At 44.1% G+C, this 26,056-nt stretch overlaps 1 protein-coding gene across 7 annotated transcripts; it reads right to left on the bottom strand.

Annotated features, from left to right (window-relative positions):
- Nucleotides 1–373: 373 nt before the first annotated feature.
- Nucleotides 374–25,606, bottom strand: LOC147330845 (alpha-1,3-galactosyltransferase 2-like). Of its 7 annotated transcripts, XM_086292701.1 has the most exons (7): nt 25,412–25,605; nt 25,151–25,246; nt 10,418–10,466; nt 10,195–10,284; nt 8,839–8,934; nt 2,016–2,153; nt 374–1,872 (listed from the first exon to the last, which is right to left on the bottom strand). In XM_086292701.1, exons 3-7 carry the CDS (start codon nt 10,420–10,422, stop codon nt 1,188–1,190), a joined length of 1,014 nt encoding a protein of 337 aa, XP_086148827.1. In that variant the 5' UTR covers nt 10,423–10,466; nt 25,151–25,246; nt 25,412–25,605; the 3' UTR covers nt 374–1,187. The 7 variants fall into 7 exon arrangements, with proteins under 7 accessions (XP_086148827.1, XP_086148833.1, XP_086148831.1 ...); XM_086292707.1 differs by lacking the exon at nt 10,418–10,466 and having other exon boundaries at nt 8,839–8,923; nt 25,412–25,606; XM_086292705.1 differs by lacking the exon at nt 10,418–10,466.
- Nucleotides 25,607–26,056: the final 450 nt, after the last annotated feature.

The following is a 26,056-nucleotide window of genomic DNA, read 5'->3' as shown; positions in this document are numbered from 1 at the left end:
CTTTGGAAAATCACTTTGCTACACAAAACCAGTTCCACTTTTGCATTGCGCAAGAATAACGGCCCGATTGAGGTCAGATTACAGCAGGATACCAGTTTAACCTGAAGCCAAGTAACAGAAATTTCCGTGAACCACATTATGTGGCTTTTCAGTGGAAATATTTCTTGTTTTCAACAAAAACCTTTTCCTCACATGCTACTTCACTTGAAAAACATCTTAGACCCAACATTGCAGTTTTTGTACATAATATATTTCTCCTCAAAAAAGTCCTACAAACATTTTATTTTGACATCTTCTAAACGTGTCTCAAACTGTCAAAACAGCTCTTTAACATCCTTACATCTACCACAAAGGTTTTCATCGGAGAATTCAGTAGTGCCCTACAGATGTAATTTTATTCATATCAGTACAAAATAACTTGCAGCTGTACTCACCAACATTTGTTATACCCCAACAATATAAATATAGAAAACAGTTCCGTCATTTTTCAACATAACACCAAGTAATAGCACACTTGTAAAAACAGCACGAACTGACAATAAACCCTAAACCTTTGGTTCAAAGTTCCTGTGTTATAAATGATGTTTAAAAATTATGACTGTAATATTCAGAACACAGGCTTATACCCAGGTTTTCATCAAGGAAGAATAATGAGCTGGAATGCAAAATAACTTTATATGAAATTCAAATACAGGGTTTATTTTTTAACAGATCAGCCGCCCGTGCTTAATACTTGAAAACCAGACATGTATTTTACCACATACTGTGATTATGACATCAGTACAAAAAAAAAAAAAAGTGAAGCTGAAGAAATGGGATGAAGACTAGCTAAAATTGTATATTATATGTGGTTTGCTTTGCTCGTTTGACCTTTTATCAGCACTGTTTTTTTTAAACAAAGACAATGTTGCAATCACTGATAAGAAAGCAAATCTGGCATTTGCATAGACATTTATCTGACGTCTTGTAAGCAAACTTGTGCATTTTGGAGTTGAGTGTAAATGAACTCAAGGAAGCATGAGTAACTAGGAAAATGTTCCTTTGCCATATTGTTTTCATACCATTATTTGAAATGGTTGCCAACTTTTGCATATTTTGTGAGTATGGAGAAAAATGTGTTTTCATATAGTTTTCATGCTATTAGAGTTGCTGAATTTGCATGGTTTTGTGTGTAATTCCAAGAAATACTAAGGTGTGCGCAGTTTATCATATTGTTTTGGTGCCCATAGCAGTCGAGTGACTTGAATGTCACTCCTGTAACCGATGTGGGTATCCCAGCAGTACTCTGGAGAAAGCACCCTGCTAGGTTTGTGCAGCCACAGGTATTTGTTTAGGTGACTTTCATCGTGCCACAAAGCCTCCACATTATTTTGTTTATCCTCCATGATGTTTTGGTAGCAGCCCTCAGCCAGAGATTTTACGCTTTTCCATGAGCCTCCAAAGACAGCAGCATGATAGTAGAAATCCCCGTTTTCCATGTAAGCCTTGGATTTCGGGTTTCGGTCATAAGTATAGAAAATCTTTGGAAGGTGGTAGTAGTAGGCGTGGAGCAGAGCCACAGAGTCTCCCAGAGCCTCTGAGCCAAATCTCCCAGTGAACACCTGATCTACATCGAAGCAGAAGACATGCGTGGAGTGGTGGCGAATATCAGACTCTATGACATCTGATATTGCCTTCATTCGCATCATCGAAATGTCCTGCCATCTTGAGTGCCGTTGCACTTTGATCATTTTCAAGGTTCGCTGAGGACCGAGATGGATGTGCAGGACCTTCTCTGGCATGTCGGTAAATACGTAGTAGGACACAGGCAAACCCACCATAAAGTGATGTTCTGAGGAGTTCAGAAAGGTCTCGAGGTATTCGTCCAAGTACCTTTGGTGATAGTGGAGAAAAAGAGTTCATGCTTTATTTCACAGTCTCAAACAGTTAGAAGAATAGAGCACAAATATACAGACTAAATGGCAATTAGAAGACCAGGATGTATTTTAAATAGTCATACTAATGTGAAAACAAACCTTCCCACAGCAAACACTGTTAGAGCAACAGAGGATCCTTCCTTCTTGTGGTTCTGGTCGTAAACTTTAGGGTCAAACATCCCCTCCCAGAGAATAGGAGCTTTCCAAGTTGTGCATGTTTGAACGTCAGTTCGAGACCTGAAGTGGAAAGAAATCGGTTAAACACATATTACACTTAAGTTACCACTTAAGTGTGGTGGTTTTATCAGTTTATTTAAAAAAATAAATAAAAATAGAGATGTGGTAAGGCCTACTAATGCCTTGTTTGTGATAATGATCAACTACAACTATTAGTTTCTCTTTGCCAGTGTAGAAATGACTGAACAGTCCTCAGAACGATGGTAAAAGAAGTCAGTGAAGATCAGATAGGAGAACTGTAAATTTTCAAAACTGAAAATTCAAACAATTATACATAAGTATTATTTAGATGTTATGGCAGTAAGGACGGACCCGAACACATAGTTCACTCTTCACACTTTTCTATATTTCGGTTGTCGTCTCTTACAACTCTCAGCTGCAGCTTTTCAGCTGCCAGCCACATAACACGTCCAACAACAACAACAACAACTCCTCAGGTCCCGGCACGTTTAATAGGGGAGGGTGATGAGCTGATCGAGCTCAGGTGTGTCCGCCTCCCCCCACAGCCGCGCCACAAACCACGCACCACCACAGATGTGTCACTAGTTCTGTAAGAAAACCAAATCATCCTCAGATGAGTGGAAACTGGTCATAATGTTCTTTTGGGCTCAAGCATGGCTGAACTGGAAACTGCTGGAACATCAACGGCACCGTTTACAGTGAATTGAGTTTTATATCATCATGGACTGAGAGGAGAATACTAAAATTGCCACCATCAAGCTCAGCTCAAATTTCCTGTCAAGCATAGTAGTGGTAGCATCATGCTTTGGGGCCATTTTGCTGCTAGTGGTATTTGGGTATTGTACAAATTAGATGGAGTCACAAAGAAGGAGGACTACTGAAATTAAATCAACAACTGTACAGTGACATTTGGACATAATAGGTGTTGATTTTGGAATAGATAAAGCAGGTTAACATTAAACTGTTTGCAATGTACTTCCCAAAGCCCCAACCTCAAACATATTAAATTTGTGTACTATGCTTAACAGCCAGATTTGTGTCAGGAAAATAACTAATTTAAATAAAATTACCAATTCTGCCAAGAAGAATGCTCAAATATCCAACCAGAATTATACCAGAAGTCTGCTAATGGGAATCAAAAGTGTCTTAGTGAGGTGCAGTTTGCTACGGGACATTTAACCCAGTGTTAGTGGGGGTGTATGCATACCTTTTACTAGTGTAGATTAGAGAAAATCCAAGTAATTTCAAACTAGTTCATCCAAGTCTTTTTTTAAGTCATTAAAGATGTGTGCTATACAATTATTCCACCCTGGAAAATCAGTTCAGTTCAAAACATTCTTAAAATCCCCAAATTGCCATCACAATGGCAGTCCACGCCATCCATGCCACCAATTAATTCTTGGCTTTTGTGAGGGACATGAGTCTAAGACTTCTACGTCAAGCAAAATTTATGCCATCTAAATGATGGCAAATATAATTTATGTTGTAAATTTATGTTGAATGTAGCACCTTGGTTCTGGAGGAACGTTGTGTCGCTTCACTGTGTACTAACTGTATATGGTTGAAGTGACAATAAAGCCAACTTGACTTGACTTGACTATATGAGTCCTATAGTGCCAAGAGGACGTCCTGGGCTTTCTAGTGATGCCAACTTTACATCCATTACGGCTTCCATATTTTATGGCAATAAGGAAGCTTAAGTGCGATTCCCAAAAATTTGTTTGATTCCCAAAAATTTGATTATGTTCATTAGGGGTGCAACGATATTCGTATCGATATTGAACCGTTCGATACAGTGCTTTCGGTTCGGTACGCATATGTATCGAACAATACAACATTTGTAATTTATTTTATCAATTTTCCTTCTGACGATGCTGTCTGTGTTGAGCGCTCAGTGGATCTGCGCTGGACAGTGCAGCCTAGGCGGAGTAGTCGAACACAGATCCACTGAGCGCTCAACACAGACAGCATAGTCAGAAGGAAGAGCGCAGGGCACCTCCCCCACCCTCATTCAGATCTGGCGTTTGGAATTATTTTGGTTTTCATGTGACGTATGACCCTGAAGGTAAGCGAGTCATGGACTAAAGTAAAACAGTATGTTGGATGTGCCATGCAATGCTCAATTACATTGGTGTGAACTAGTGTGCTAGCGCAGTTAGCTCGTTAACGTGTTGGCCGTCTAGCCCCATGCACGGAGCGATCGGCGGTAGCTCGTTAACGGAGATTTGCCGTGTTGTGGCGTTAAGGTCATTTCAACGAGATTAACCTGAAAGCACTAGTGGGAACACAACGAATATGAGTGCACATTTATGCCGACATCATCCTAGTGCAAAGACAAGTGGAAGCAGACAAAAAAAAGCAAGCATGCTACTAACTTTAGCCGAGTCATTTAGACAGCTGTTAGCACATGATTCTCCTTATGCTGCTGAGAATATAGCCCAGAAGAAGCGGATAGTATAGCTTTTATTTTGGAAAGAGCCATTTCTCTGTAATAAACTCTCTTTTCCAAAGATGAGTGATTCCTCAATCAGATACAGGGCTTGCAATATCGCTAGCCCGACGTCCTAGCGATTTTTTCAGTCGGGCTACCAAAATCTATCTCTTCCCTGAACGTCGGGCTATTGTAGGAAAAATATATGTCAATGCTTTTGCATTCTTTCAGAAATGTAGCTGGGTAATTATGTCAGTGGCATCGGTGAGCCACTGTCAATATGTGACATATTGAAGTCGCGTTTGAATTTACGCTTGTTTTTTTGCTTTCACTTTGCAATCGTGCGAACTGTGTATAGAGAGCGACAGCACTGATCTGTGAGTGATGATAATTTGTGCACCAATTCCTCTGACATCGTCTTATTAATCGTTAGCTTACTATGCAAACATGACAAGTGAAATCTCCCGCAGCAAGCTTAAACATGTGAGAGGTTGATCGCGCAGAGAATCGCTGAGCTTATGTGAGTGAGTGTGTAAAAGCATTTCAGTTCTGCTGAGCCAAATAAGACAGGTCAGGGTGAAGAAGTGACAGCCAAAGAAAAGCTTACCACAAAACGGAGAAGTTATGACAAATCAGACTATAAGGCAAAAAGAAAGTGCAGCTTTATGGTTTCATGGACAAAAGAATTTCTGTGGCTGCGATATGACGAGCTAAATAACCAGGGCTGCACATAAGTGGTCCGCAGGTGCGCATTCGCTGTCAAAATAAAAAACACGCACAAGGGTTAGGGTTAAATTTAAAAACTGTATTTTTGAGTTAAAATATATATTTATAATTTTAATAAATGACAAATTAAAAAGGCATGAACATTTTTTTGTATCGAAAAAATATCGAACCGTGACACCAAAGTATCGAACCGAACAGTGAATTTTGTGTATCGTTGCACCCCTAATGTTCATCTGGATGCAGCTTTTTCAGTGGGAGAAACATTTTGTCACTCATCCAAGTGACTTTAGTCTCAGCTGCAGGGTCACTTCAGGTTTCCCCAACCTTATAAAGAGTATATTTACATAATGATTGAAACTAGCACCACTGGTGAACAATGGGCCATGAGTAGGGATGGGTATCGTTTAGGTTTTATCCGATACCGGTGCCAAATCGGTACTTTTGAAACGGTGCCGGTGCTCAAACGGTGCTCAAACCGGTGCTTAAAGAATGGAGAACACAAACTTTGTCCAAAAACCTCTCATGTTCAGCTGTTTTTTGTAAAAAGATAACAATGTTAGCCTTTTCTGCAGCTATGGGGCATATATGGTATCACTCTTGGCTGGAAGCAGTGCTTAAACAATGGAAAAAACACAAACTTTGTCCTAAACCTCTCATGTTTAACTGTTTTCCACTTTTTCTTTGGTCATTTTAGCCTTTTTGGCCAGGGTGAAGGGAGTATCTGCCAAACAAGAGGACAGCCACATGTAGCTATGATGATGTTTGCTAGTTCACCTTACATGCATTAATGTAATAACGTGGTTAGCCTACTCAACGTAAATTACACACGAACAACATTAAGCTACTCACGCAGAGAAGAACGGCTGCTGCTGCCATCATCATCCTCATCATTTCTGCTACACTGGCAGGGCTAGGGGCCAGGACTCTACTCTTCGGGTTTTTGGGGGATGTTGCATAACAGGTAACCCACCCGCAGTAGATGTGCTCGGTGTGAGGTCTCGCAGCAAGCTATCAAATACGGTGCATTTCTGGGCTTTTAAAAAAAACGCTATGCGTCGCCAGGTGTTTCATCGGATTCGAGGTGTTACCTCCTTTGACAGTATCACAGTATCAGCTTAAAGCACTTGTTGCAGGCTGCTGAGTTTGCATATTTTGCTGTGAAGTACAGCCATACTTTTGACCGCTTCGCCTTGGACATTTTTAATCTGTAGCTCTGCTCTAAAAGAACGTACGTACCTGGGCCCACCTACTATTCTCGGAAACGTAAAATGATTGGCTAGAAGTGTATCACAGCTCAGGAAAAAAAAGCACCGAAATAAAGCACCGAAATGTGCGCTGCTTTTCGGTCTGGTTACTACCGTTTATGTCAGAACCGGTGCCATCATGGCACCGGACACCGGTACCCATCCCTAGCCGTGAGGTCAGTTTTATAGTCAATAATATGCAAATTATCATGCCCATTGATCAACAACCACTAATCAAAGACAATTGATTAATGACCTTTGGTCAATGGCCATGAGAAGCATTCACAGAGAGTTGGGGAACAGCTGCAATAACAAGCTGTAAGCTGGTGAAAGATGTAACCTTGATTCAGAGACGACCTTTTCCTTTTCACATAAATGGCCACATTGATGTTTCACTCAAACCAGCGTTTGCGGTACCCCAGCATTTATGGTACTCATGGCTATTAATCAATACCATTGATCAATGGTCATTAAAACGCCACGTCCAGATGAACAAGATCAAGTTTTGGGGATTTCTCTACCTGGATGATTGAGCAGTTATTCAATACATGTTCTTATGCTTAATTTGGTATAATTTCTGAAATGTAATTTCAAAATATAAATTGTATTCAGCATTCTTTGTAGGGGAGAGTAGGGCTTTTAAAAAAAAAAAGCAGAGGTGAGACAAAGGATTTTACTTCAAATTGGATAGGGGGAATCAGATGTGTAGGTGTCAGGGGATGAGGTGGAGGAGTCCCAGTTATTAGAGCAGGAAGGTGAGAGCTCAGAGGACATACAAGAAGCCTGAGCAAAGGACAAAGTGACCACACTAGGGGTGGGTTTTTATAATCGATTTATCGATTAAAATCGATTCTGGCTTGGATAACGTAAAATCGATTCATTAAAATCCTGAATCGATTTTTTAATATTAATTTATTTTGACCGAAATGCCACAATCTCAGGTGAAAGATCACAAAATTTCAACAACCACCAAACAGCTAAGACAGTAAATGAGAGCAGGTACACGGCTTCTGCACAAAGACGTAAACACACAGCGCGGACCCGCGGATCAGAATCAGTGAGATGTCACCTTTCTCAGCTGACGGTCGGGGCTGAAAGCCGACAGCTTGCTGATTCTGATCCGCGGGTCCGCGCTGTGTGTTTACGCCCTTTTTGCGCTGATCATATGGCTGTTAGTTTTATCTCTCTCCAAACAATATTGACCGAACCAGCAGCAAAAAAGATCCAAACTATGCTTCACATAAACATCGTCATGAATTCCCTCTGACTTTTGCTGACTTTTCAGGATAAAAATCACACTTCATGCACAGCTCTCTCTCTCTCTCTCTCTTTTCCGCATTGCTTGCTTCCAGGATGTGGGTGTGAATGCCAGAGCACTCTGGCATTAACACCCACATCCTGGAAGCATGGGAGAGGTCATACCTTTTTTTAATTGTTTTATGGTAGGATAAATGTATCTATATATGTTTTAGTCTAAGTGCCTGGTTTTTTGATGAACTGCTGGACTTCCAGACCAGCAGGTTTATAATAATAATAATAATAGATTGGATTTATATAGTGCTTTTCAAGGCACCCAAAGCGCTTTACAATGCCATTATTCATTCATTCTCACATTCACACACTGGTGGAGGCAAGCTACAGTTGTAGCCACAGCTGCCCTGGGGCAGACTGACAGAAGCGAGGCTGCCATATCGCGCCATCGGCCCCTCTGGCCAACACCAGTAGGCAGTAAGGTAAAGTGTCTTTCCCAAGAACACAACGACCAGGATAGAGAGCCCAGGGATCGAACCGGCGACGTTCCGGTTACAGATACGCTTCCCAACCTCCTGAGCCACGGTCGCCCATGGTCGTTAGGGAAGTCTTTATGGGCGGGCGCGCGCGCGCACACACACACACACACACACACACACACACACACACACACACACACACACACACACACACACACACACACACACACACACACACACACACACACACACACACACAGAGAGTATTCTTTGTCCACATGTACACTTATATGAAACATCATATGTTAATGAACCTATGCATATTCATGTAACCAAAATAAAAGGAGTGCTATGGGGAACCTGGCTGAGAGTCTGACGGAGGTCAAGTGGGTGGAACGACACTTGGCTCCAGGCAGGTCTCCCTCATGCATGAGTAACACAAAGAACTTTGCCTACTTGTGTCTTGCTTTTTGCTGTGTAGTAAATTGTCTTGAATGTTCCAGCGAATAGGTTTATGCTACAAACCTATCAGTGTTTGAGACCAGAAACGGTAGCACCTTGGTTGCCAAAATGAAAAGTCTTGATGGTCTTACCAAAAGTCGAGGCTGACATCAACGCTGTTGTCCAAGGTTGACAGCTTTCCATTTTCCAGTGAGCACTTTTCCATGGGTATGAAACCTATCAAAATACTGATATCAAAAGCATTTTATAGTTTGTTTTCTTAAATGTCATCATCACAATGACAATATGTAATACTCTGTGGTGAGTTAAAGACTGTCAATCCGGTCGTTAAGTGATGACGTGACGAATCCTACTTCCGGGCCTAAAGTAGCTGCGTTTAATATGGCTTTTGTGTTGTTAACATGTTTAATGTTATGTATTTTCTTCTATTTAATCTCAAAAAGCTCCTAAAACAGTCAGTGATCACTGTTGACCTCCCTCGGCTTTTATTACCGCTAATCATTTATTTAAGATCAGTTTTTAAAACCCTGGAATGTAACTACAGCCCAGCCCATGCAGCAGTATATGAATGACTAACCTCGTATTGTGGATGGATTATCTCAGTTGTTCTCCTGGCTGAAGTTTGGTCCTTTTACAGCATCCTGTCATGCGATTACATTTGTTCCTGACCACCGAGAACACTCACGTTAACTTTTATCGAGTGGGAAAAAAGTTAGCTTGTTTATATTATGCTAACATAGTTGTGTCGCTAGCGGTCACGTAGCACATCATTATATACCAGCTAGCCAAACTTCAGTAACCCTACAAACGTCACTGCTGTTTAGTTTTTTGTCTTCATTTATGTTGGAAGTGATAACAGAGCTGTACGTTTTAATTTGTTTCCAAAACCCCGCAGTCAGGACATGCTATATTGTATTTAGATAGAAGCTAGCGAGCTAACTTCCTGCTAACTTCTAAATGTCATAAATTCCGTTTTCATGGATGCCTGGATGTTAAACTCAATTGTTACACCTGGTAGAGCAGAACGCTGATCATTTTATTAAAGATAAAAGACTTTAGACAGTTTTTCAACTCTCAGTAATGCCATAGTGATCGTTTGATATATGGACCTGCAGCGGAGTTTAGGCCCAGACACGGCTAGTGACGTCAGACTTAACGACCCGATAGTACGCACCTTGTTTACTAATGTAATCTAGTCTATATTTAGAAAGAAACATGATTAAGGTTGTTTTATTTAAAGGAACATTTTGGATTATGTTTAGTGGTAATATGTATAATGATATCTCTGTCATTTACCTTACAACAGTGATTCAAACAGAGTGGACACAAGAAAAGCCAGCCACATATTTCAAAAACAACAAACTCTACATCTCCAAAACGATCCCTGTTGGATCCATGTAGTTGTGTTGCAGGAATGCCATTTCAGGGATGTCGAATTAAACTGGCAGCTGAGGGTTTTATTGTGTTTTTTGTTTAAAGATACTCACTGCATGGATGGACGTGTGAAGTAGAGAGCACAGAGTGCAGCCGGAACCCAGAGCAAACATTTCAGCGTGCACTTTATCTTCTGGAAGCATCTGCAGGTGAAAGGTTCAAAATTAACCATAAATACTGAGACTGAATTTCAATTTTAATTTCAGTAACTGGGCAGAAGAAGTGTTACTGAACAGGCAAAGATGACATAAACACTAACCAGGGTGTTTTTAATACCTCATAGTTCACAGTGCTTCAACTTCACCAGACAACACTGAGAAATAATCTGAGAAAAGACAAAAAGGCATGGGTTTGGCTGAATTGGCAACTCTGACATTATTCTTAAGCTTTGCTATAACTGTTACCTGTAGAACAGCATCAGAAACCAATCTTTTTTTTAAAAAACAAAAAAACATTTTACATATTTTACATACATATTTTCAGAAGCTTGTATTTAATCTCTATAAGAAACAATCATTTCTTATAGAGAAATGATATTGACAGCAGAATGCAAATTACACATTTATTGAGAAAATTACGTGTTTTTATTGGAAATGAAGGGAGGAAAATATATGGTTCTCCAAAAGAGAAAAATAAACCAAAACTCCATATTACGGAGTTGACAAGGTGCTGAGGGTGGCGACAATAACAAGATATTATTTCTTTCAAAATGACCATTAAACCTTAGCAACCTTTGTAATATCACAAGACACATCATAACAATTCTGTTTTTGCACATGTCAAGTTCTACATCTTAATAGTTTACCAGCAAGAAGCCGCCTACTACTCCTTGATTCCTAAAGTACTCTGGTTGTGTGTTTAGACCCTGCTGTACTTTCTCTCCTTTTGTCTCTCTGTGCTTTCTTCCAAAAACTTCTCTGCTGCCTTTTTTCTCTTTCTTTCAGAATCACTGATGTTCTTTATTTTTCTCTTTTTCACTCTATTTCTCCATCTTTGCCTTTCCTTTATGAGAAACTCTTTCTTCAACTCGGGCTGGCTGCTAATTTTTTCTCTCTATATAGTGATGTGCTACATGATTGCTAGCGACACAGCTATGTTAGCATAATATAAACACAGTGAAGCTGGAGGATGAATGCTAACTTTTTTCCACTTGATAAAAGTTAACGTGATGGTTCCCGATGGCTAGGCTGACAGTGATCACTGACTGTTTTTAGGGGCTTGTTCAGATGTAATAGAACAAGATAAAAAGCATTAAAACATTTTAACAGCACAACAGGCTTAATAAACACAGAGTAGTTTAGGCCCGGAAGCAGGATTCATACATCATCACTTAAAGAACAGCTCTCGGGGTACAGCTAGCTCAGTAGATGCCACATGATCAGAAGGTTGGGCGTACAAATCCAACGAACAGCGGCTATCCTGGATTTGTAGCTGCCCACTGCATCACTGAGTGAATGGGTTAAATGCAGAAGACTAAGCATTTTCCTACAGGATTAATGATGTACACATAAACAATGAGATTCAAGATAAGACAAATTTGATAATATTTGACACCAGGGCCGTGCAGAGAGGTTTAAAGGGGCGGGTGCTCAAAGTTAAAAAGGGGCATATTGAACCAGGCTGAATAACAACAACACACATTCATCAAGAATCTAATATGGGAAGGGCAGGGCTGTGTTGATCTGAGACTGTAGACATTAAAAAGTCCATAGGAGAGATGGTAGCTGATTAAACAAGTGTCATGAGATAATAACAAAATGCAAAGATTGGTGACAGCACTTGGAACCATAAGGCAACAAAAACTGTGAGAAATAAATTAGGCTCTGCCTGTGAATCACTCTTTGCTTCTCTTCTTCCTTCCATCCCATCATTTCATATATCACTCTCCACTTGCTGTCTGAGAACAAGGCACAACTTGCTATTGCAATAAACTATAATCTAATTATCCACACCTAACAACTCCAGCACTTTATCTGTAATAAAATGATGACAGAAAAATGTTATAGCCCTGCCTTTAGTAGCCTCATACAGCTCCTACTGTTTCCTCCTCATGTCCTTACCAGGCACGTCTGGACGATGTTATATCATGAGTAATAATTTTAAAAAAAAATCCATTTACATAAAACACACACATGCACGCACACACAGTGACATTTTAGACCTTCTTCAGAATACTGTATATACTATGGGCATCACTGTGCTGATCCAGAATCTTTTTTTTTTTTTTTTTTTATTACTAGAGCTACAATAATAAAGCAATGAGGAGGGGGAAGTAATAAATATGAAATAATGTATTTATGATGATTCCATTTGTTTCACTATCCACTCTGTGCAGGGGCAAAGCTTATTACATTTTTAAACTGTAGAGATACAATCATTTTACTGCTGTAAAATCCAAATTTTGTCTTATTTAAAATATAAATCTAATATAATCTGCTTCTTAATGTATGTTCTTTAAAATACAGCTTGTGTTTTTAAATATATTATAATTATAATAATTATTATGTGGACATGCATATTAGATCGTTTTTAGTGAAATATAATCCCCCCAGAAAGGCAGGAAAAGCCCGGAAACTTACTTTAAAACTAAATATGTTCCCTAAAACGGTGACAGAGCTACAAACCCATGACAGCCTTACACAGGTAGCCAGCAGCTATGACCAGCACTACTTGTGCAGTTAATAAAAGGACAGGTAATGTTTGTCGCGCTGTTGCACACACAGCACGCTCATTTGTTTCAGTTCGTCAGTTGCAACAAGACAACTTACCAACGTGTACGTAATAAGCTAATACTCCTGTGTGCTACACACTACAGTGTGCGCTGTACACCTACTCAGGCACGTGCAGAGGGGGGGACTAGAGGGGCTTGAGCACCCGCCCCTTTCCTGATGGGTGCCCAAAGTGCCCTTTTGTTGAGGCAACTTTTTAAAAAAAAATTATTTATTTTTTTATGTGTGTGCGTGCGGAGTTCTGTCTGTGCCCCTCAACAATAATATTTAACTATTAATCACAGTTTTGCTAAATAAAAGGATCTGGCTTGCATCAGTCACATGATCACTATTAACCAATGATCGCCCTTGACGGCAGAACGCGCTGGTTACGAGCCGGGAACGAGCTCACAAAGAGCACGCGCATTTGTTGCGGTCCGGAGCTGTAGGAGAAACACAAGTTAACTCAGAGACACGGACTGATGCGACAAAACCAGTAATACAGGTTTTGTCACTGATGCATTCGTTTCCTGTAAAGTAGTAACAAAGCAGCAGAGATGAGTTGGGGATTTTTCTTTCTTGCGATCAGGATAGCTCAGTAGGTAGAGTGGTGGCCCCATGATCGGAAGGTCGGGGGTTCAACTCCATTGAACGGCTACCCTGAGGTACCCCTGAGCAAGGTACCGTCCCTACACACTGCTCCCCGGGCGCTGCATTGGTGGCTGCCCACTGCTTCACTGGGTGAATGGGTTAAATGCAGAGGAACTATTTCCCCATGGGGACTAACACATACACATTATTACATCAGCCTGTGTCTCTGAGTTAACTTGTGTTGCTCCTACAGCAGAGTGAAGCTGACCCCCCACCCACTTGAAACGTAAAGGCAAATAGGCGGAGCGGTTAGTGCTACGTTTGTGCAGATTTGTGCAGGTAAAATTAGCGTTTGTGCTGCTACGGTTTCCGAGATATTAAACTTTATTTTATAGGTCATTCAAAGGTCACCATCCCCCCAGACTGCTCCAAAACGGGCCAAAATGGTCTACTTTTTTAGTGCTACGTTTGTGCTGGTTTGTGCAGGTAAAATTAGCGTTTGTGCTGCTTCTGTTTTAAAGATATTAATGAAAATGTAAAGGTCAACCAGCCCCCCCACATTACCCAAATCCAACAAAAGTGGTATCAAACGTTTGTGCTACGTTTGTGCTGGTTTGTGCTGCAAAGATTTTCGTTTGTGCTGCTATCATTTTAAAGATATTAATAACAATTTCTAGAGGTCATCAGAGGTCAACCAGCCCCCCCACATTAATTAAATCAAACAAAATGGGTGTCAATCAACTGTGCTACGTTTGTGCTGGTTTGTGCTGCTAAAATTTTCGTTTGTGCTGCTTCTGTTTTAAAGATATTAATGAAAATGTAAAGGTCAAAAGGTCAACCAGCCCCCCCACATTACCCAAATCCAACAAAAGTGGTATCAAACGTTTGTGCTGGTTTGTGCTGCAGAAATTTTTGTTTGTGCCGTTATTATTTTAAAGATATTAACAAAAATTTCTAGAGGTCAACCAGCCCCCCCATATTAATGGAATCAAACAAAATGGATGTCAAACGTTTGTGCTGGTTTGTGCTGCAAAAATGTTTGTTTGTGCTGCTAACATTTTAAAATGTTTAATAAAATAACGTCTTGATGCGTGCTTAATCATCCAGGTAAGTAAATCCCAAAAGGTTGATTCTGTTCATCTGGACATTTTCAGTTGGAGAAACGTTTCGTCACTCATCCAAGTGACTTCTTCAGTCTCAGCTGACTGCAGGTTTCCCCAACCATATAAACAGTACATTTGCATAGTGAAGGAAACTAGCGCCACTGAATGAACAATGTGCCGGGGGGTTAATTCCATGATTGTTAGTATGCAAATTCTTATGACCATTGATCAATGACAACTAATCAAAGCCTATTGATCAATGGCCATGAGTACCATTCACAGAAAGTGGGGAATGGCTACAATCACAGCATTGTAGGATGGCGAAAGATGTACCCTTGGGCCCCCCTTCTCGATCCAGAGATGGTCAGCATCCTGACAGCCCGATGGACGAAGCTGTCTCTCAGTCTGCTGGTTCTGCCCCGGAGGCTCTTCAGTATCCTTCCTGATGGCAGCAAACTGAAGACGCTGTTGAAGGGATGAGTGGAGTCACCTGTAATGGAGACGACCTTCCAGATGAGGCAGGTGCAGTAGATCTCCTGGGGAGGGAGGCAAGAGAGGTCCCCACAATGCTCTCGGCTGCTCTCACTACCCGTTGTCATTTTTTCCTGCAGAACCCAATGCAGGAGTCATACCACACCAGTGATGCAGCTGGTGAGGATACTCTCAACTGTGCCTCTGTAAAAGGTGCTCATAATGGGGGTTGAATCTCTTGTGCTTCTCAGTTTGCAGAGGAAGTAGAGTCACTGTTGGTCTTCTCCACATTCAGGGACAGGTTGTTGTTGCTGTACCACTCTGGCAGATGGTTAACTTCACCCCTGTAGTAGATCTCGTCGTGGGTCAGCAGAGTGAAGAGAAGGGAGCTCAACACACATCCTTGGGTAGCCCCCGTATTCCGTGTTCTTGGGCTGGAGGTGTTGCTGTTGACCCGTACTGTCTGCTGTCTTCCTGTCAAGAAATCTAGCAGCCCGTTATACAGCAAGGTGCTGATCCCCAGCAGATCCAGTTTGTGAATGAGTTGCTGGGGAATGATGGTGTTGAATGCTGAACTGAAGTCTATGAACAGCACTCTGACATATGAGTCTCTAGTGTTCAGATGTGTGAGGGCTGAGTGAGGGGCAGTTGAAATTCCATCATCGGTTGAGCGTTTTGACCGGTATGCGAACTGAAATGGATCCAGGTTGGGGGAAAGCAATAATTTGATTTGATGCATGACTAACCGTTCAAAGCACTTAACTTAATAATGATGGAGGTGAGTTTGACAGGACGGTAGTCCTTAAAGCAGGAGATAGATGACTTCTTGGGTTCAGTAATGATGGTGGAGGGATCTCCACACACTGTCTGGGGATTGTGTCACCACGGTCTGTAGAGTGGGCTTGTAGTCTGTGATGGTTTGTATTCCTTGCCACTGCCTCCAAGTATCTCTGCTGTCGCTGAAGCTTTGCTGTAGCTGATGCCACGTGACAGGTTTGCCCTTGCTGTTCTTAGGCTCACCTAATTCCCGGCTCTGAAGGCTTGCATTTTTCAACTTTAGGAGCATTTAAACCTGACCTGTGAGCCATGGTTTCTGATTGGCCCAGACAGTGATAGTCCTGGTCTCTGTGACATCATCGATGCATTTTGGGATGTAGGCAGTGACAGTTTCTGTATATTCCTGAAAGTCTGTGGTGTTGTCGTGTGTGGCGGCCTGTGGTGGAAAAGCAGTGCCTCTGAGGACCCTTCTGGCCACACCTGTACCTGCTTACGAACTGGTTTGGTGACTTTGACCAGGGGCCTGTGGGAACCCATGGCACACCTAGATTTCTGCCTGTACTGACCCTTATGCAAAATAGGTGGAATTAAGACAGTTCCAAAAGCAAACACAACTGATCAGTGCTGAGAGTGGTCCTGTTGCTGAGGTTGGGATGATCCTGTAATCTCTTATGAACGACCTCCAACGCTTCTATGACTGGGATGCAAGTGAAGACAGATGTAACATCTCTCTCTCACTGTACATGTACTGTTTATAAAATTAGGGAAACATAACCTGCACAAACAAAATAATTTGCAGGACAAATGTTTGACATCAATTTTGTTCGATTTGAAGAAGGTAGGGGGGGCAACTTCACTCACGGGTGTTTATAAGGTTGGGGAAACCTGCAGTCAGCTGAGACTGAAGAAGTCACTTGGATGAGTGACGAAACGTTTCTCCAACTGAAAATGTCCAGATGAACAGAATCAACCTTTTGGGATTTACTTACCTGGATGATTAAGCACGCATCAAGACGTTATTTTATTAAACATTTTAAAATGTTAGCAGCACAAACAAACATTTTTGCAGCACAAACCAGCACAAACGTTTGACATCCATTTTGTTTGATTCCATTAATATGGGGGGGCTGGTTGACCTCTAGAAATTTTTGTTAATATCTTTAAAATAATAACGGCACAAACAAAAATTTCTGCAGCACAAACCAGCACAAACGTAGCACAAACGTTTGATACCACTTTTGTTGGATTTGGGTAATGTGGGGGGGCTGGTTGACCTTTTGACCTTTACATTTTCATTAATATCTTTAAAACAGAAGCAGCACAAACGAAAATTTTAGCAGCACAAACGTAGCACAGTTGATTGACACCCATTTTGTTTGATTTAATTAATGTGGGGGGGCTGGTTGACCTCTGATGACCTCTAGAAATTGTTATTAATATTGTAACGTTCACAAGAACCAGACGGTTGGGTCTCAGTTTGTCCATTTATTCGGCACATAAGCAAGCGGGTTGCTAACTCCGGGGAGAGCGCCCTCGTACAGCTCCTCTCTCCAGCCTGGCACACACACACCAAAAACCACCAGGTCCCCCCTCCCCTTCCTGTACCACAACCAAACATGAATCTTAAAGGAACAACAACAGTGTGAAGAGATCACCAACATGTCACTGTACAATAACACTTAACCATCGTTACACTGCCCCCCCAGCAATAAGTTCCTCGTCCCCTAGGGAACGACACAGTCTCTGAGGCGGGGTGGTAGCCTACGTTCCCTCCTTGACCTCCTGAGCCCCTGAGGTGGACGCGGAGCTTCGGGGCTTTGGGGTGGAGAGTCCGAGGGAGGGGAACGCAGCCCCGGTCGGGGGTCCCTCTGAGCAGGGTCACGGACACTCTGTACACGTCCCTCTGGAAAGGAGGGGAGGGACTGCCCTCTGTAGGGGGCCATCCGGTCTCTGTGCAGCGCTACTATCCTCCCCCTAGGAGGCAACTGCACCCTGTAAACAACCTCCCCTACTCGCTCTAGGATGCTGCAAGGCCCCACCCAGCTGCTATCCAGTTTAGGACACCGTCCCTTCTTCCTCTTTGGGCTGTAGACCCACACCAGCTCCCCAGCATGGAAGTGCCTCCCCTTAGTGGTGATGTCGTAATTCCTCTTTTGGCGCAGGCCTGCCTTCGCCAGCTGCTCTCGGGCGTAGGAATGTGCAGAATCCAGCCGGTCCTGCAGCTTCCTTGCGTAGTCCCGGCCCGGTGGTGCCTCTGGCGCGTCCGGGGGCTTCCCAAAAGCCAACTCTGCAGGAGTTCTCAGCTCTCTCCCTAACATGAGCAGGGCAGGCGTACATTGGGTGGAGTCCTGTACTGCCGACCTGTAGGCCATGAGGGTAAGGGGAAGATGGTAATCCCAGTCCCGTTGGTGTTCTGAGGTAAGGATGGCTAGCTGCTGGGCCAGCGTCCTGTTAAACCTTTCCACCAGCCCATCGCTTTGGGGGTGAAGTGGGGTGGTGCGGGTCTTCTTAATCCCAAGGCGTCCACACATGGCAGCAAATACCTTGGACTCAAAGTTACGCCCCTGGTCACTGTGGAGGGTCTCTGCTGTTCCAAAGCGGCTGAACATCCCCTCCACTAATACATTAGCGACAGTCTCAGCCTCCTGATCTGGGATGGCGTATGCTTCCGGCCACTTGGTAAAATAGTCCATTGCCACAAGAACATAGCGGTTTCCTCTGTCTGTGCGAGGAAATGGGCCCATGACGTCCACAGCTACTCGCTCCATTGGGGCTCCTGCTGGTTGCTGCTGAAGCTGAGCCCGGGACTGGTCCTGTGGCCCTTTGTGTGAGGAACATGCATCACAGCTGCGGCAAAAGTCCTCCACGTCCCTCCGCTGTTGACCCCAGTAATAGCCCTGGCGGAGGCGGCGGAGAGTCTTGGAGACCCCAAAGTGGCCGGAGCCAGTGCTCCCATGGCAGGCTTCCAGCACAGCTGACCTCAGCGACCTTGGCACCACAACCTGCCACCTCTCCTCCCCCGTGGCAGGATCCTTCCAGGCACGCTCCAACACCCCCTCCTTCAGCCTGAGAGCTGCAAACTTGGCCCATAGCCCCCTGGTACAGATGGAAAACCCAGTGACCTCATCCCAAAGGGGTTGCTCCCCCTTCTCCAGCCACTGCAGGACCGGCAGCAGGTCCGTGTCTTGTTCCTGCCGTGCCCTCCACTCCGCTGCATCCACCACCAGAAGAGCCCTGCAGGCGAGCTGTGCTGCTCCGTCTATTGTCGTGAGTTCCCGCTCTATTTCCTCTCGCTTCTCACAGTAACGGCAGCCAGCTGCAGCACATGGGCGGCGAGAGAGGGCGTCTGCGTTAGAATGGTGCGTCCCTGCTCTGTGCTCCACGGTGAAATTGAAGGCTTGGAGCTCCTCCAGCCAGCGAGCCACCTGTCCCTCTGGCTCCCTGAAAGACATCAGCCACTGAAGGGCAGCATGATCAGTTCTGACAACAAATGCTGTGCCGCACAGGTAGTATTTAAAGTGTCTCACCCCCGCCACCACAGCCAACAGCTCTCGTCGTGTGACACAGTAGCGCCGCTCGCTCCTGTTCAGGACCCGGCTGAAGTACGCCACCACCTTCTCCCCTTCCGGTCCAACCTGCGACAACACCGCTCCCAGCCCCACATTACTTGCGTCAGTGTCCAGGACAAAAGGCAGGGCGGGGTCAGGGGGGGCAAGGACTGGGGACTCTGTCAGCGATCTGCGGAGGGTGTCGAACGCCTGCTGACAGTCCTGGGTCCAGATGAAGTCACGGTTCTTCTGCAGCAGGTGGAAGAGTGGTGCGGCTATGGAGGAAAAGCCCTTCACAAACCTCCTGTAATAAGATGCCAGTCCTAGGAAGCTTTTGAGCTGTTTCTGGTCTGCTGGTGTGGGCCACTCGGTAATGGTGTGAATTTTTTCCTCCAAAGTGCTGATGCCCTCACGACCCAGCTTGTGGCCCAGAAACTCCACCTCCCTCCTCATGAAGTGGCACTTGTCGGGATGCAGCTTCAGGCCTGCAGCCGCCACCCTCTCCAACACTTGTCTCAGGGCATCCAGGGCAGCATCAAAGGAGCTCCCGTGCACTAGAAGATCATCCAGGTAAACCAGACACCGTTGCCGTGGGACGCCAGCCAGCACACTGTCCATGAGCCTCTCGAAGGTCGCAGGAGCGTTGCAAAGGCCAAAACTCAGGACTTTGAACTGCCATAGTCCCCTGTTAGTGCAGAAGGCTGTCTTCGGTCTGGATTCCGGGGACAGTGGCACCTGCCAGTAGCCACTCCGCAGGTCCAGGGTGGAAAACCAGGAGGACCCGGCTACTAAGTCGAGGGACTCATCAATCCTGGGAAGGGGGTAAGAGTCTTTCTTAGTCACTTTGTTGAGTGGTCTGTAGTCCACACAGAAACGCATCCTAGGACTTTTTTTCTTAGGCACCATCACCACCGCGGAGGCCCACGGGCTATCAGATGGTTCTATGATGCCCGCCTTCATCATTTCACACAGCTCCCTGTCTGCAGCCTCCTGATGAGCCAGGGGCAGGCGGCGGGGGCGCACTTTAATAGGCTGGGCATCCCCGGTCTCAATGACGTGCTCTACCAAGTGTGTCAAGCCAACATCACTTTCTTTCAGGGCAAAAATGTCACTAAACTCTTTTAGTACCTGCCATAGACTCTCTTGCTGCTGTGGAGTCAGCCCCTCACAGTTCTTTGACCAGATACTCCTCACTGCTGAGAGCCTCTCCTCCTCCTCCTCCTCCGCTCGCTGTTCTGCTGGCGGGTCTGCAGGGGTCTCTGCGGTGGAGGTGGACGCCGCGGCAGATGCTGTGCAGACCGGGGGAGGAATAAGCGGCACCTTCTTCCCATCAGGGAGTACGAGGAGGCCTTTGCCTAAGTCCAGTACACCACCAATGGCTCGTAAAAAATCCAGCCCAAGGATGCAGGCGTCCTGCACGTCAGCCACCCAGGCAGCATAAGACACACCGAGGTCCCCCACCTTGAACTGGAACACTCCCTTCCCTCTCATTGGGGCCAGATCACCGGTCACAGTCTTAAGTTGCACGTTAGTCGGTTGTACAGCAGCTCCGGTTGGGACAATATCGGGTCGGACCAGCGTTGCATTGGATCCCGTGTCCAGCAGGGCCGTACAGGACACCCCCGCAATCGTCACTGGAACATGGCAAAAGCCGCCAACCTGGGTCCAGCCCACAGTGATGGCCGCACCGGGTGGAGGTGGCGGTGGTGTGGGGATGTCGTTCTCCCAGGCCCGTGTACTCCCGCCTACACGGGCCCGTGGGCGTTTCCCTGAACCGCTGCAAGCTTGGGGCACTGCCTGATGAGGTGTCCGACTTGTCCACATCCCCAGCAGCTCTGAGGTCGGCGGTGTGGGCCAGCCCGAGGGGAAGGCGACTGCAGCGAAGCTGTCTGCACCAAACTGCACAGGCCCGCTGGCGTCTCCATCTGTTCCACAGGTGCTGACACAGCCCTCACCACGTGTGCGTCGTCAGCGCCCCCAGAGGATCCTGCAAGCATCTCCCTCTCCAACGCTAGCTCCAGGGCTGCACTGAGTGTGGCCGGCCGAGCAAGCTGAGTTTGCATGCGGAGCTCTTTAGGGCTCAGGGCCTGCAGGAACTGGTCCCGAGCTAACTCCGCCTGCACTGATGGTGGCATGCTGTCATACGCCCTCCGGCAAAGGCACTCGACTTCATGGGCCAAAATGCGGAGGGGCTCACCTGGCAATCTGCGTCTGTTGTGGAACTCCGACCTCAGCAGCACTGGTTGGTTATACTGCCCGAAGCGCCTCTGAAGTGCTCTGACCAGAGCATTATAATCTCCCCTCTGCTCCTCGGTCAGCAGCAGCAGGCATGCAGCTGCATCCTCACACAGGCACAAAGCCAATTGGAGAGCTTTATGTTCCTCAGACCAGCCAGCTGCAACAGCTAACAGCTCGAACTGTGCGATAAACACTTCCCATGGCGTCTTGCCGCTGAACTTAGGCGTTTTTATATTCGCTGCAGCTTGCTGGGCGCCGCCATGTTTGTTTACATCACGTGACGGCGCGCCAAGCGAGGTCGACTCCTTCCCGCCGGAATCGCGGCCGCTGTGCGAACAGTTCCCTAGCCTAGTCAAACCTGGAGAAAATCCAGCCTCGGCAGACAGCCGCAGCGCCGTTTCCCTCACTCCATGGGCGGGCGAGCGCGGACGAACCTCCCTCTCCTCCGTCTCCTTCTTAATCCTGCCCGGCAACATCCTCGTCTCGTAACGGCAAGCGTCGCCGGCAACAGGGTCTCGGGCGTTCTGGGGTTCTTTTTTCTTTCTTCACTTCTGACACCAATGTAACGTTCACAAGAACCAGACGGTTGGGTCTCAGTTTGTCCGTTTATTCGGCACATAAGCAAGCGGGTTGCTAACTCCGGGGAGAGCGCCCTCGTACAGCTCCTCTCTCCAGCCTGGCACACACACACCAAAAACCACCAGGTCCCCCCTCCCCTTCCTGTACCACAACCAAACATGAATCTTAAAGGAACAACAACAGTGTGAAGAGATCACCAACATGTCACTGTACAATAACACTTAACCATCGTTACAATATCTTTAAAATGATAGCAGCACAAACGAAAATCTTTGCAGCACAAACCAGCACAAACGTAGCACAAACGTTTGATACCACTTTTGTTGGATTTGGGTAATGTGGGGGGGCTGGTTGACCTTTACATTTTCATTAATATCTTTAAAACAGAAGCAGCACAAACGCTAATTTTACCTGCACAAACCAGCACAAACGTAGCACTAAAAAAGTAGACCATTCTGGCCCGTTTTGGAGCAGTCTGGGGGGATGGTGACCTTTGAATGACCTATAAAATAAAGTTTAATATCTCGGAAACCGTAGCAGCACAAACGCTAATTTTACCTGCACAAATCTGCACAAACGTAGCACTAAAAAAGTAGACCATTTTGGTTTGTTTTGGAGCAGTCTGGGGGGATGGTGATGTCATCAGCAAAAAATATAACATGTTTTTCTGACAGAAGCCATCTTGTTTTTCATCAGTTGCTTATGGCCTCTACAATCTACCTAAATTAAGCTCTTTTTACAAAAAAAATAAAATAAAAAATAAAATCTTGGATTACATCGACTTTGGTGTTGACACACTATGGTTGTGACACAGAGTTTTATCAGAAAGGTGTGCAATAAATGAAATTTAAAAAAAAATAAAATTATCACAGCAGTGACCTCATGGCATGTGTATCAAACAGGAAGTGGTAAAGGGGTCCTCAGAGTGTAAGCTACCCATAATAATTCCTGATTCTTTTGTACTTTTAAAAAAATCTGATGGTGTTGACAAAAACTCTGGACACCATTTTAATCACTTAGAAAATATGTAAAAATACATTTTCAATTGCATATTTTGATATTATATAAGGTATTGACTTAAATACTTAGTGACGAGAGCCATGATGTTTAATTTTACATTACTTTTAATTTTTTTTCTGTATTTTAATATTATCACAACTGCTTCTGGACAATGGATTTTTAGGGTGCTGGTAATGTATTGTACCATTTAAAATAAATAAATATGTATAATAAAATGCAAAATCATACTTTTGTTGTATACAAATTGCCTTGGTTTGTCTTTTTGGCATCGTGGCTACATTTCTGTAGAAGTGTATTGGGGTTGCAATTAGTAGTAGTGCATAGCGTTTCATGATCGTGCTCTAAAGTAGCTTGTTTATCCCAAATTTCTTGTGCAGCCTGTAAAGGTGGCCCAGTCTGTAGGTTTAGCAGTCCAATGGAGTTGATTCATGTAGTTTGTTCAGTTCTTGTGCTGCGGCCGGTGAGATGTTACGCATTCTTTAAAAATTCCTTTGAACGTGTTGTTTTCTCTCATAAATAATATAAAACAAAAAAGCAAGCAAGGTCTGTAATGTCATTGCAGGATTTCTATTTTTACATTTTTCATTAAACAAACCAAAACGTATTTTGAACTCATTCTGATGTCGGCATTTACTCTGGCGAACGTGCAAGAAGAGGCAATATTACGTCCAACTGGGAAATGAAGAGACCTAAAACGACCTAAAAACCCCTATATTTATCTTCAGTTTAAGTAAAGAAGAAGAGGAAAAACTTCCTATAAGGAACCGAGATGAAAAAAATAACCTACCTGTGAGTCGCCGACCCCCTTAAGGAAAATTTTAAAAACCAAACAGGCTACCACTTCAGGAGGAAGATTCGTTGTCGCGTTGTGGCTCACAGAAGAGCCTCCGTGCTCACAGATAAAAATGGCTCAGGACGGGGCTCAGTTTAAAGCAAAAGCAACGTATATATCCGCTTTCCTTTACACTATTCGCTCCAATAGAAAGCTTAAGCGTTAAAACGGCCGTGAAGTCTTCTGCGAATCTCCCGATATTTAAAAATATAAACTATATATGAAATTAGTTGTAATTCGGCTTAAAACTGCGTAATTTTAGAAACAGGTGGGAAGTGCACAAATATAGAATTTATGAATACGAATAAATACGTAAATTATTGAAACAGCAGCCATGCAGAAGTCTGAGTAAGTCGATATCTTAAGATATCTGCACATTACACAGGGGAAAGTGCTATATAAATAAAGCGGTCTTGCTTTGTTTTAGCTAAAACGAAATTTTGAACTAAGGATGGCAACTTCTTCCGTGGTGGAAACAAACATCCATGCTTTTAAAGCTCTCTGTAGATGCACGAAGAGAGAAATGCTCACACATTTCGTTTCTTCAGAATCATAAATATTTTGACACACCTGTACTAGGTTCCATGGCTCAGTTTTATTTTCTTCCATCTTGTACAAATATCCACAGTTGTGTCCCCACGTGGCCCGTTAGTTGATGTAATCACGCCTTTCGTCTTCTGTCTGCTTTTGGGCAAAAATACCTCCTCGGAATATTCAGTGTCGCCTGTGACACTCAATCATTTCCTTTATCATAGAAGTGCGAACAACTAAAGACGAGCCACTGCGCGCAGCCATTACGCACTGCTGTGTGGCTCATGTTACCTGTTATCTTTAATTCAACAGAAGGTGATGTAGGTTACAACACGATCTTACCGCTATTAGCAACATTAAAGACGTAAAAGGTGTTATTCAGAGGGCAACCTAGCGTGAAAAACAATTTTCTCACGATATTAAATTACATTTTCCGGTTTTCTTGCTTGTCTTTGCGCGTTGGGTTTTCTCTCTAGCTCACAGATCTCATCCTCTCTGACAGGTCAAATAAAGTAACAGCCGCCATAAACATTCAGGGATTTATGTTATTATATTGCAATTCTGAAACAAATGAACCAATATTCAAATAAAGATTGGAGAACAGTGATTACCTGTAGTTTTAGAGATGGCAGGAAATCGCAGTCTGTCTCACTAACGGGTTACAACAAGTGACAGGAGTGCCATAAAATGCCTTTGTGTTTCCGTGTCTGTAGTTCATGAAGAAAAAAGCCTAAATTAAGAATACCGCAAAGATGAGCCGTCGTTTTAGATCATGCTGTATTATCTCCAAGATCTGGAGATGAAGCTTAAACTAAAACTTAAAACAATGGTCCACATACTGATCACAAACACATTTTCAGTAGATTACTCACAGAATAAATGCACTTGTGTAAATCATGCGCATTGTTCAGTGAGACAGAATAGCGAGGTCATAGGTCCTCCTCTCCAATATGGCAGAAGCGAGGCAAAGAGAAACTTCACCAGTCATCATTTCCTTGTTTTGCAGGAACATTTAATCAAACTCTGGGCCGGTTACACCTGTCTTCGGCAAGTTACTCTGTGATGCATCCATTGGTGTGTGTGAATGTTAGCTATAAAGAGGGGAAGAGGGGCGGTGTTGGTGTGAATGGATGATCATGAGCATAGTGTAAAGGCATTGAGTGCTGAGATAGAGCAGAAAAGTGCTAAATGAGAACCGTTCTACAAATTTTATTTATTTTTTACCATAGATAGAAATCTGCTTGACAGACAGGTGGACCCACATGTTTTCATGCTGTACAGAGCAAAAACAGCATATCACCTTCTCTGTCTTACTCTCTCTCTCTCTCTCTCTCTCACACACACACACACACACACACACACACAGTCACATTCACACTTTTAACCTTGATCATAACATCACGCCGCTCACTACTCTACATTACAATAGTCTAACTAAAGTAACATAAAGACAACGGTGGCCCCTTGAAGTCCAAGGGATGCTTATTGCATAATTCACAGAATAACGAGCACATTTA

This window comes from Aulonocara sp. 'chitande type north' Nkhata Bay, linkage group LG5, assembly GCF_057382095.1.
Source record: "Aulonocara sp. 'chitande type north' Nkhata Bay isolate Kocher_YH1m ecotype deep benthic linkage group LG5, A_spYH_male_GT1.1, whole genome shotgun sequence".
Classification (NCBI taxonomy): domain Eukaryota; kingdom Metazoa; phylum Chordata; class Actinopteri; order Cichliformes; family Cichlidae; genus Aulonocara; species Aulonocara sp. 'chitande type north' Nkhata Bay.
Note: the sequence above shows the minus strand (reverse complement) of the source record. Positions and strands in the feature narration are given on the sequence as shown.